An 11,448-nucleotide genomic window follows, 5' to 3' on the forward strand; every position below is an offset into this window, starting at 1 on the left:
ATTAGTCACCCTGCGCCGGTTCTGTAAATATATAAAAAATCGCCCAAATCTAGAAGAGAACCGACGATTCGCTACAATAAAAAAACGTGTTTGCTACAATAAAAACACCGATTCTTGGCCAATTCAGATTGGTTCTTGGCCGATTCACTGTTTTTACATGCGTTTTTTTTGCCCGTTCACTATTAGCAAAATAACGATCCAAACCGCCGATTCACTGATCTGAATCGGTTTTTGCAATGCTCGATCCTAATCATCAATCCATTTTTTAAATCCCAGGCAGAAAGAGCTCCATAAACATTATAAATTGGCAAGTTGGGTTCCTGGCACGCTCTGTGATTAGAATAAAATAGTATGATTGCAAGCCCATGAAAGTTGATTCCAAGCATGCTTGGCAAGTCCCATGAAGCACGGCCCTTAAGCAAAGGTAATGCCCATTTTTGTTGGGGCCGTTTTCGTTTCCCTCGCTAAACAACTGGGGTCAAACCTTTCTATCTGAATGTTTTTTGAATTTAACGTATTATGTATTGTCAACTATAAAAATAACGTTAATATCTTACCTGAGGATTATCACGAAAGCACAAAGATGAAAAAATTCAAGTGGCAATATCAGCATCCTTGCGTTTTTCTAAGATGAGATCCCCATATCATGGGGCAAAAACAAAAACATAATAGATAGGAAACAGCCTAACATTCATATGATTGTCAAGAACCTCCAACAAACAAAATACATCGGGTCCCAAGAGACATCAGACAAGTAATCCTAAACACCACTCATGTCGACCACAAGCGAACCAACACAATAATCCAACATTAAAATAAATGAAAAACTTCCACACCAAGTCCCAAGCTAGATTTCTTAAGTATCCTACCTTGACAATAATGTTAATGTCTTACACACATACACACATCCGCATCGAGCTCCTGGTCATTGATCTTAACCTATTGAAATTCAGTCGATCAGTACCTGCGCATCCCCTGGTCTATAAGCCTACCTGATGGGCACTCATAGGCTAAGTGCCCACGCCCCCCACAATTGTGACATATAACAACCCCCATGCAATCCCTGCTCATGTGCCCTACCTGATTGCAAGTCCTGCACACCATGTCCCCCCTATAGTTGAAGCCACCCCGCCCACCTCGCTCTCTCTCACCAAAAACTTCAGCCTTTGGGCACTGCCTAGCTACATGGCCAGCAACATTGCAAATATTGCACACAGGCTCGTTAGAGCAATCACGAGCTAAGTGACCGGTTTTTCGACAATTGTTGCAGGCCTTCTCGTTTGTGCAATCGGCTGCAACATGGCCCTGCTTGTAGCAGTTGTTGCAAAGCCTAAGGTCACCAGGGGGCAACTCAGGGGCTGAGCACTCCTTCGAGAGATGACCCATCTTTCCACAGGTGTGGCATATGGGCTCATTGGAGCACTGGTTCGCCATGTGCCCTGGTTCTCGACAGTTCCAGCACAGTGACTTGCTGGTGCACTCTGCTGCAATATGCCTGAAAAGGAGAGATTTAGATATACATATACCTACACACACACACACACACATATATATATATATATAGGAAGCCACAACGCAATGCTTATTGACGAAAATGAATAGTGTTTCGCACATAGGCTCAGCACCGTCTGATTTTTTTGGACAGCGAGGATTAAAGACCACCACGGACCTAGCATGTCCGTAGTGGTACCCCGTCACGGACATAGCATGTCCATGACAGTCAAAAAACACACAGAAACCGCCAAAGACCATGCGCCATCTGTTGCAGCTCCATTCAATAAACTGCCACGGACATAGCAAGTCCGTGGCGGGGGGAAACACTATTCAAAATCGATCAAATAATTGGAGAAAGGCTGATAGCATTGGGTCTTCACTTACCCTGGAAGGCCACAGTTGTTGCAGATCGAGACGTTGGGGCAATCTCTAGCGAAATGTCCAAGCCTCTTGCAGTTCCTGCACAACTCGGGCTGCCTGAAAGAAAGCATTGTAAGAAACATGTCTTTATAACACTCCAGTTCAGAAATTTTTGAAACTCACTCCAGTTTAGAAATTCATATAATAAAAACGATTCAATGCATTTTGATAGTCAAATATGTCCATAATGGATCTATCTCTCTCCCCACCAAAAACAAAAACAAAAGAAACCCCCCTATACAGCTCAGAAGAGGCATTGTGCATAAAATGTTATATACGTGTACATATTCCATGTATAAAAGTGTGAGCAAGTTTGAATCTTGAGTTGTGCATCCATAGCTAGTTACAGGTGGAAAGTGGTATGCGAAGGGTCCTTCGGAGTACACCACACAAATGGTCCAAATTACATCATTGATTACATAGTTCTCTATGAAGTCCTCTCCAAGATTGTAATTTCTGTTAAGCACAGAAGTATATATCAAAGAAAACGGACAGCTCCCCTGATTTGCCACCAAAAGCAAGATCATGCCCTCTTTCTTTTCTAGGCACTTTTAATAAATAGTTCAAAATGATAGTAAAATATATGAAACCCAGTTCAATGCTATTGGAAGGCAAAGTTCAAAAACCCAAACTCTGCTTGAGACACACCTAATCCCAGGACTGGATAACTCCCATACGCCAATTTGATTCATTGAGTCTTAGCCAAGTCTCCCTAAAGTCAAAATATAAACAAAAAAAAAAATTATTATATAAAAGTAGTATTTCCATACAAATAGAATGGTTGTCAAGATAGTAGAAGAAATTTCTAATGTATTGGCCATGTATTTTTGTTCAAAAAATAAATTTTTGAAGGAAATATTTTGAAAATAATGACCAGTTTTTCCAGAAGTAAGCAATCAATATTGAGGGGTGTTTTTTTACGTTTTAAGAACTCAAGAAATACCAGATCCAAGTCAACTCAGGCAACTCGACAGACTCTGGGCATTCTTATAAACACTACTACACTGAAACATTGAGCAAGTATTTGCACTCTAGAAGAGGTAAATACAATGGTTGAATGGGAACACCCTTAGGCAATGCAAGTGGGAGCAATATAGGTAATTGGTGGCGGTCAAGAATATCCAAAGATAAGTTTGTTTAGGTGAAGGGGCTCAAAAGTCTCTCAACATATGACGTTACAACTATCAACTTGGGTATTCATCAAGGCCATATATCAAAGAACCCTAGTCAACAATCCAGATGTCCGACAGCGAACCCATAAAGGCCATATGTAATGCTAATGAGCACCACAGAAACCACAGGCTGCAAAATTATGAACACCTATAGCAATTGAAATCTCTTACAACTTCACACATACTGTTCTAGAAACATACATGTATGGTTAAGTCAGGACATAACCGAATAAGCTGGGTTGTCTTGAGTTTCTATGACTCCTTCCAGCAAGAATTTATTTCTTGAAAGAGAGCTCTTTCCCTTGCAAGATAAGTAGTCTTTTAATATTACCTTTGAAGCATCATATGTGTTGAACAGATTGAACTCGAAGGTGTTTCTTTCCCAGTCTTCGATGTCCAACCAGAATGCTTAAGAGGGGGACCGGAAGATCATCTGGGGCAACAATATGGAGATTTATTTTCCACAGGAGACTTAACGTTGGGAAACATTTAAAGTAAATAACACGCCCAACTCTCCAGAAAAACCAAGTACCACGACTGCCTAAATCAATTATTCATCATGCAACATAGCCTCAAATAAGCACCACAAAATGCTTCTAACAGTAGTCTCGACTTCCAGCCCACCACTTTGTATGCACGATCCCATTTTCAAGGCCTCCCTGCCATCTTCTCCTTCAAAATACATATTGAATTCTTTCAAGAGATATCTATAGAGAGTATTTTTAGGAAATGTAAAGGGCACCCAACTTGGGTGGTTGTTTTCACATACATAATATGAAAGAGAGTATGATCTTGCCCTCTCTTTATGGAAAGTTAATATGATATTCATGCATGCAATTGCAAGCCATGTGATAAGTATTGAAGCATCTAAAGCAATGTAGTCAATGGATGCTGTGTTTGCAACATATCCAGGTTTCTTCTATCTATCCTTAATCTCTTGATTTGTCGCAATTGACCTCCATCAGAGGAAAAGGCCACAAACCATTCTTTTCTTTCTTTTTTTTCACACACAGAAATATAAAAAGGCCACAACTCTTATGAAGATAGAATCATTGCCATCATCTATCTAAGCCAGGACTCCTCATCTACCAAAAGATTTCCCACTTCACAGTCTATAGATTCTCCAGGTCTGAAAAACATGGCTAGCATGAGCAAACATTAAAGTACTGTAAGTGAAATATACAATCTTTCAAATATGAAACCTTTCACTAAACTATTCAATTGATCACCATATGTGCTTGCACCAGGTAAATCAACCAAGTCACCAAGGACCTAACTCAAGAATGAGCTGAGCCAGAGTATCAGAAGTCCACCTGAAAACTACCGTTTCTTGTGATGCTATAGAGGTAATACCAATAGCCCTTTTAACAGGCCTTAATGGTATCTCGCATGTTTCCTCAAGTTCCTTGAAAGTAGAAGAACTCACTCATTGTCATAAAATCACCCACAAGGAAACAGATTACCATTAGAGACTAGCTAATATCATGGATGAGATTTAATAGAGACAAAAGGCAGCCAATTCATGCTAGAATACGCTCAAAGAGGCTAATTAAGAGGCAGGCTGTTCACAAGGGAGGACCTTTGAGGGGTCACTCTCTGTCGATTGGTGACTATTATTTCCCTCCTAACTTTATCTTGTTTCTTTTGTTCCTGTTTTCGTTCCTTTTCGGTTATGCCTTCACGTCTGCATGTCCAAGCAATTTAACCAAACCATTTACACCAAATATTTAAAGAAGCAAACAAAAACAAATTCAACAAGGATCCCCTTATATAGGATTGTTGAGAATTTCACAATTAGAAGACAGCAATACAAAATAGTATAAACCTTGTCAGTACTCTAAATCCATGCATCAAATGAAATTTCATCATAAATGGACATCTCAAAAGTGAGAACATAAAACAGAATAACCTGGAGCCAAAAATCTCACATGTAGAGGGCACCATAAGCTCGGTAACATGAACTTATCAGATTAGCCCATAAACATTGATGTTGTTTGAAATAATGCCTTAGTCCATCTCATAATCTTATGACAAACACGAAATACAAGCCCTACATGCACAAGTCCAAGTTACAACTCCATTCCAACATCAAAAAGTCTGCCATTCACAAAAAAACACCAACTCCCTGACAACCAGACCGTATAAACAATATTGCTATCAAACACTATAATAACCCTACATCCTACTTTAAAAGCTAGATGTTTCATCCACTCCTTGCATAGCTTTATATATGACGACGACTGCTATCAAATGACCTCCATACCATTTACGAGAACAACAAATTTTCTATATATAAACCAAACAAATGCAAAAAGAGACATTGTAAACAAGATCGCTGCAGATAAACCTTCAAGTTCCCATGTATCCCACCAAAATAGCACCCCAAAATTTTCCAAAAAATTGATCATCGTCATCATTAGAGCCTTTGCCTAATTAATTGGGGTCTACTACACGAATCTTGGTCCGCCATTCTGCTTTATTAAGGGTCATGCCCTCAGTGAGGCCCAATCCCCATATTTTTATCACTATTTGGGTCTACCCCTTGCCCTTTTTAAGTCTTTCAATTGAACTAACTCGCACCTCCTAATAAGTGTTGTACTGGGTCTGCACAACACATGGCTAGCCCACCTAAGGCTACTTTCTCTCATCTTATCGCCTATTCCTACTACACCTAAATTCTCCCGAATGTATTCATTTCTAATTCTATCTCTTCTTGTCTTGCCACTTATCCATTTCAACATCATCATCTCAGCTACACTCATTCTATGGGTATGTTGTTTATTGACTACCCAACATTCCACCTTATAAAACAAAGCTAGTCTCACAATTGTCCTATAGAACTTAACACAATACAAACAAATAAACAAAATGTAGCACAATAAATGCTTATTTTTTAATAAAAATCAGGTATAGAAAGCCGGGTTACAATAATAGGCTAATAGCCAACTAAAATGCATCAATTAGGAATAATGGCAGAAGAATGTGAGCAATGCCTTTCATAGCATTTGGACATCATGTTGCTATTATTGAGCTGGAATCACAGTTATAGATGTATATGTTTTTGAGGAATAAGAGGACAAATAATAGAATATATCAAGCAACATACGTCAAAAATTCACCAAAAACATACAGAGAATAAAACCAATGTTCAAGAAGGAGGAAATGGCCACCTAGGTGGGCATCCATATACATGAGCTTCCGGCACAAAGGGAGTTCTAGGCCGTCGAAGATGAAATTGGGGGTCTTGTTGGTTACTAAAACCCCCTGATGAAGTGTATAAAAGATTTTTTTTATTTAAAAATATCGTCTCACAATTTTCTGTGTGTTATCTTATTGTGAATTTCAAACTAAGACATACATGACTTTGAAACTTCAATTGAATGACTAAAAGCTAATAATGTAGAACAAAAATACCATGCTCAAGTTTATTGATATCCTTGTATGATTGAATTATCCAATTTTAATAAAACATCAAAAAACTCAGAATTTGCCCCATACTTCTATTAGGGAGAATAATCCAAAGCCAAAAATCAAAAAATAAAAATAAAAACCCAATATTCATCAATATCACCAAACCCTACGCCAAGACTTGAAATAGACTGAGCTCTCAAAACCTAATTGAACTTGGCTTGAATTGGTGACTTTTGGTTGCCGAAAGACCTTTTTTCCAACAAAAAGTTCTGAACTGAATTCTTTTTTATTTTCTTGCGAAATCGTAAAGTTCAAGAAAAAATTGATCTTCAAAAAATTCTCAAAATCTTACTTTTAATATTATTGTTTTACAAGGAGAAAATGAGCACAAAAGGGTTTTGGGAGGCTGAAATGACCCCCAAAACCCTTTTCCCCCCTTTTTGAAGGAAGAAATTGTCAATTTTTGCGCTAGACTAAAGGCCCTCGATCAAATTCATCATCAGGGGGCGCCCTAGTACATTTCTAAATGGGCCCTAAGCTAGGCCCCATTCAATCCAGATTGCCCTTGGGATAGGCAGGAGGATGAATTTTCGTTCACTGAATAAAACCAAACAAACACTACAGGAAATGACTAACTAGAAAATGGCAAAATATGAATATATAAAGTACAAGTTCATAATAGATATATAATATACTCATTCCACTACACTGTCATCAAATTGTGCACCTTTTTCCGATCACAAAAAACCCAAAAAAAAAAAAAATAGCTGGGAAGGCATATATAACATAACGACTACTACCTAATAAACCAAAAACACGATTAAAATCTCTCCCATAAGATACCTTGCAATATAAATAAAGCTCAAAGATGTCAGATCTATGAACTTGACTCACCTTCATTCCTTCTCATAACCATAGCTATGCTTCATAAGTCCCTCATTACACTCAAGTGAATACTTCAATCCACATGAACTTCCTTGAGACCGGTACATCATTGACATACTAATTCCATACGACGGAAAAGCATGCCCCCAAACAACACCACCACCACCAATAAACCCCACTTGAAGAGCAACATATTTTCCAGTACTCCAAGCCATATTTCCATTTTAACAACTTGGTCTAAGAGACATCAACTATGTACCAAATAAATCCTTAGGAGAAGGCAACTCCAAAGTAATATATAGAAACAAACCAGCTAATCATATAAGGTAAAAAGTAAATCAATTTTCAGATATTCATTTTTTACTCCCCCAAAAAAGTTATGGAAATGATTTTTTTTATTGCTAAATAAAAATCATACAAATTAGGGAAAATTATAGATACCATCCTACCCCCCAATACTTTTTGTATTATATCCTAAACTCCAACACCTATTTTTCCTAGTATTTACCCCCCAGTCAAATAGTCAAACCATTTTGAGACCAAAATACCCCTTTTCCCTCTCTCTTCCCCTTTTCAACATACTTTTTTATATTTCTCTCTCAAACTCTCTCTCTACTTACCCAAAAAACTCTCATTCGTATTCTCTCTATATCTCTCTCTACTTTACCCAAATAAACTTCTCTGTCTCTCTCTCTCTCTCTCTCTCGTCCCTAGCATTTTTACGGTCTGGGACTTTTTTGTGCCAGACCAAAAAAGTACCAGACCACATCTTTTAAGCAGAAAAATTTCTGTAGTATTTTGCGGTCCGGAACCAAATGTACTGGATCGCATTTTTTAAGAGAGAGAGAGAAAAGAGTTCAGGGAGAGAGAGAGAGCTTTTTAGGGAAAGTACAGAGAGATACAAAGAGAATACGGATGAGAGAGTTTTTTTGGGCATATAGAGAGAGTTTGAGGGAGAACTATACAAAAGTAGGTTGAAAAGGGGAAGAGAGAGGAAAAAGGGTATTTTGGTCGGGGTAAATACAAGGAAAAATAGTGTTGGGGTTTAGGGTTTAATACAAAAAGTATTGGGGAGTAGGATATGCAGAAAGTTGAAATTGGGGGGGGTATTTATAATTGGGTGTGGTTTCAATAAGGTTGCAACCTTTAACAATCCAATTAAGGCGCACCACCAAATTTTATTATAACATGTAATTTTGGTGTAAAAAATTCTTAGAATTATCTAAAAATGTATTTTCATATCTAATTATAAAATTTTAAACTCCAAAAATTGTTAAAATCATGTAGATCGATAAACATGTGAAAATCTTGAAAATGGACGGTCTAGATAATGTGTTGCAAGATGCACTATTTTTGGGACTTAAAATATATTTTTTTACACATTCATACATTTCGATGTCGAGATGATCAATTAGAGAGTCTTTCAACATTAAAACAACCTTTTCCGATGGATTTTTGAGGTGCATCTGTACTTCTACATTTTAAGGTTGCAACCTTATATAAACTTTTTCCTTTATAATTTTTCCTACAAAATATTAACAAAAGCAGGCTAGAAAAATAATAGAAGAAGAATAATAAGAAAGGGAATCTCATTTCAAACAAGTCAAAACTCTATATAAACTGCAATTAGAAGCACCACCTCAATCCTAAGAATCAGATAACTCCAACCAAATTTCAAATAAGAGCCAATTGAGGTGGACCAATGAGGATCAAAAGCAGATGGATCAAAATAACATACCCCATGATTTTGAAAATTTATCTATAACATGGATGAGAGAAGTTCTGTTTTTAAATGTGCATATACACCAGGAAAATAGAAACTAAAACAACATTTTGCTAAGTATGTAAAAACATAGCCAAAAGGCAAATAAGCTAGCATAAGGCAGGAAATGAATAACTTGAACCTGAGATCCCCTTATGATATACAAAATATCTAAGCTCATGGCCATCGCAACACAAATTTGTCGAAATTATATATATATTTTTTTTGATGAAGTTAACAATAGTATTAAAAGGAAGGGTTTACAATATACCATTGAGAGTACCCACAGACTGGGTCTCTTGGCTCTGAAAAATACAGCAAGGAAACCAATTTGTCAAAACTATAATTTTCCAGAGAAGCATAAACACCTAGGAGAAGCTCATGGGATCGAGACCAAATGCAGGCAAAAAGACCATGTTCTATTGGGAATGGCACAGGGAAATTCCAAAAGGAAACAAACCTTGGAAGCAGGAACACCAATCTCAGGTACAAGGTTAATGTAATTAAGATTTAAATTCCATATAAATCAAAGATATTCACGATAAATGGGGAACAAAATTAAGAGAACGGATCCTGCATTGAAATGCAAATAATCAATGAATCCAAGAAAAATACCTCCTCTAAATCTATTGTATCAAAATTTTCACGTTTGCAACCACATAATAGCAAACCAAAATGTATCAACAGGAAGAATTTAAAAAACCGAAACACCATCCAAATTTTTGGGTGATTTATTGCTGTTTAACAGATATTTGTACGTTATTGGTTTTATTTTTTACTGTGTTATAATCTTAGATGTGTACATAGTAAGTCATAGAAAACATATGAGAATTTAGGAAAAACACAAAGTGAGAAAAAAAAAGTGAATCAGAAACAGAAGATGTAAAAAGTTGCCAAGCACGTTATTATATAAAGAGTCCCCAAGAACAAGCATTTCTAACTAAAAACCAGGAATCAGTGATTCAATATCATAACCAAGAAATGACAAAATAACCTGGATCCACGACGAAAATCACGCCTGTAAGGTGCATCTCGATATAAGGAGCGCTCACTGGCGCGAGACCTACGAACTCTTGGAGGGCTGAGACTCCTTGTTGACATGCTTCTTCACTCCTTCAGAATGACCTTTCCACCACCAACAACACCACCACCAACACCAACACCAACACCAACACCAGCTCCTTCCTCCCTGTAATTCAACCCCAAAAATAACCTCCATGAATCAAACAGCACCCACCACCATACTCGTTCCTAACACCCCAATATCACATCTATCCCAAAATCATGCATGCTCCTACCAACACTACCACTAAAACCATCCTCAAAAGCAAGATTTTTTCCTTTACACCAAAACATATTACGACATATCTCTTCATAACAATCAAACGCCAACTCCAAGCCATTGAGAATTATTATCAATAGAACTCCCCCAATTCCTTCAGATACAGAAACCGGCTAATAGAAAGGAGAAACTTTTGCAGGTAAGGGCAGTGCCTCCAAATCTTCATACCCATCTTATCATAAAAAAAAACCTCACAGAATACAAATAATAAACAGTATATCATCAAAACAAAACCTCAAAGCATACAAATAATAACCAGGATACAAGAAACAGATAACCAAGAAGAAGAAAGGCGGTCTTAATAGAAACAAAACAAATAAACCTAGAGCCAACAGATACGAACAAGAACACTGGCTCTCAATCTTCCTAATAAAATAGAACAGGAAGAAAAGTAGACCAACAAAAAAAACAAAATCCATATCAGTATCACAGGGTAAAATTTCCATGGATTCCAGATGAAACAAACCATGTAGTTGGCAAAAAAAAACGAAGAAAGATCAAATAATCACTCAAGACTTGAAACAGAAACAAGTGATCGATCTACAAACCAACCTCGAAATGCTTACTGCGTTTCCCTTAGGATTATTACCTCCCTCTCTAATACCCCCCTCTGCACTACTCTAAACGGCCATACAAGAGACTGCCTAGGGGACAATAAATACGAGGGATGTGGTTCGGGTATGGCCGCGGTTATAGACATCCGCACGTCCTGAAAACGAAGCTGCGCCAGTAACAGTACGGCGGCGGGTAAAAATTCACTTCTGCTCCCCCAATCGTGAAATTAGGAACGGCAAAACGTTGGTGTATTTATTATGAGCCCCCGTGTTTACAAGGGAGCATACTGGCTTATTTCTCCTACCTCAATCAGAAGACCTACTCCGTCCGTTAGAAGACCTCCGTGGCAGAATTTTTCAATTTAAAATTTTGGAAATCACTTAAAAACTACTATATAATTATTCTAA

The 11,448-nt window shown here is 37.5% G+C and overlaps 1 protein-coding gene across 5 annotated transcripts; it reads right to left on the reverse strand.

Moving 5' to 3' along the window:
* Positions 1-671: 671 nt before the first annotated feature.
* Positions 672-11,118, reverse strand: LOC18424699 (uncharacterized). Of its 5 annotated transcripts, XM_020661732.2 has the most exons (5): positions 11,039-11,118; positions 10,139-10,333; positions 4,666-4,770; positions 1,879-1,971; positions 672-1,495 (listed from the first exon to the last, which is right to left on the reverse strand). In XM_020661732.2, exons 2-5 carry the CDS (start codon positions 10,243-10,245, stop codon positions 958-960), a joined length of 843 nt encoding a protein of 280 aa, XP_020517391.1. In that variant the 5' UTR covers positions 10,246-10,333; positions 11,039-11,118; the 3' UTR covers positions 672-957. The 5 variants fall into 5 exon arrangements, with proteins under 5 accessions (XP_020517391.1, XP_088728362.1, XP_011629131.1 ...); XM_088872236.1 differs by lacking the exons at positions 4,666-4,770; positions 10,139-10,333 and adding an exon at positions 2,563-2,626; XM_011630829.3 differs by lacking the exon at positions 4,666-4,770.
* Positions 11,119-11,448: the final 330 nt, after the last annotated feature.

Source organism: Amborella trichopoda, chromosome 7, assembly GCF_054954075.1.
Source record: "Amborella trichopoda isolate Santa Cruz 75 chromosome 7, AtrichopodaSantaCruz75HAP2 v2.0, whole genome shotgun sequence".
In the NCBI taxonomy this organism is placed as follows: Eukaryota; Viridiplantae; Streptophyta; class Magnoliopsida; order Amborellales; family Amborellaceae; genus Amborella; species Amborella trichopoda.

What these genes read in the sequence shown, in the direction of transcription:
- LOC18424699 (XM_020661732.2), bottom strand. Translation starts at nt 10,245, where the DNA reads ATGTCAACAAGGAGTCTCAGCCCTCCAAGAGTTCGTAGGTCTCGCGCC. An exon ending in GATTTTCGTCGTGGATCCAG is followed by an intron (nt 4,771 to 10,138) that starts GTTATTTTGTCA and finishes TTGGACATGCAG; the next exon opens with ACGTGAAGGCATAACCGAAA. An exon ending in CAGAGAGTGACCCCTCAAAG is followed by an intron (nt 1,972 to 4,665) that starts GTCCTCCCTTGT and finishes GCTTTCTTTCAG; the next exon opens with GCAGCCCGAGTTGTGCAGGA.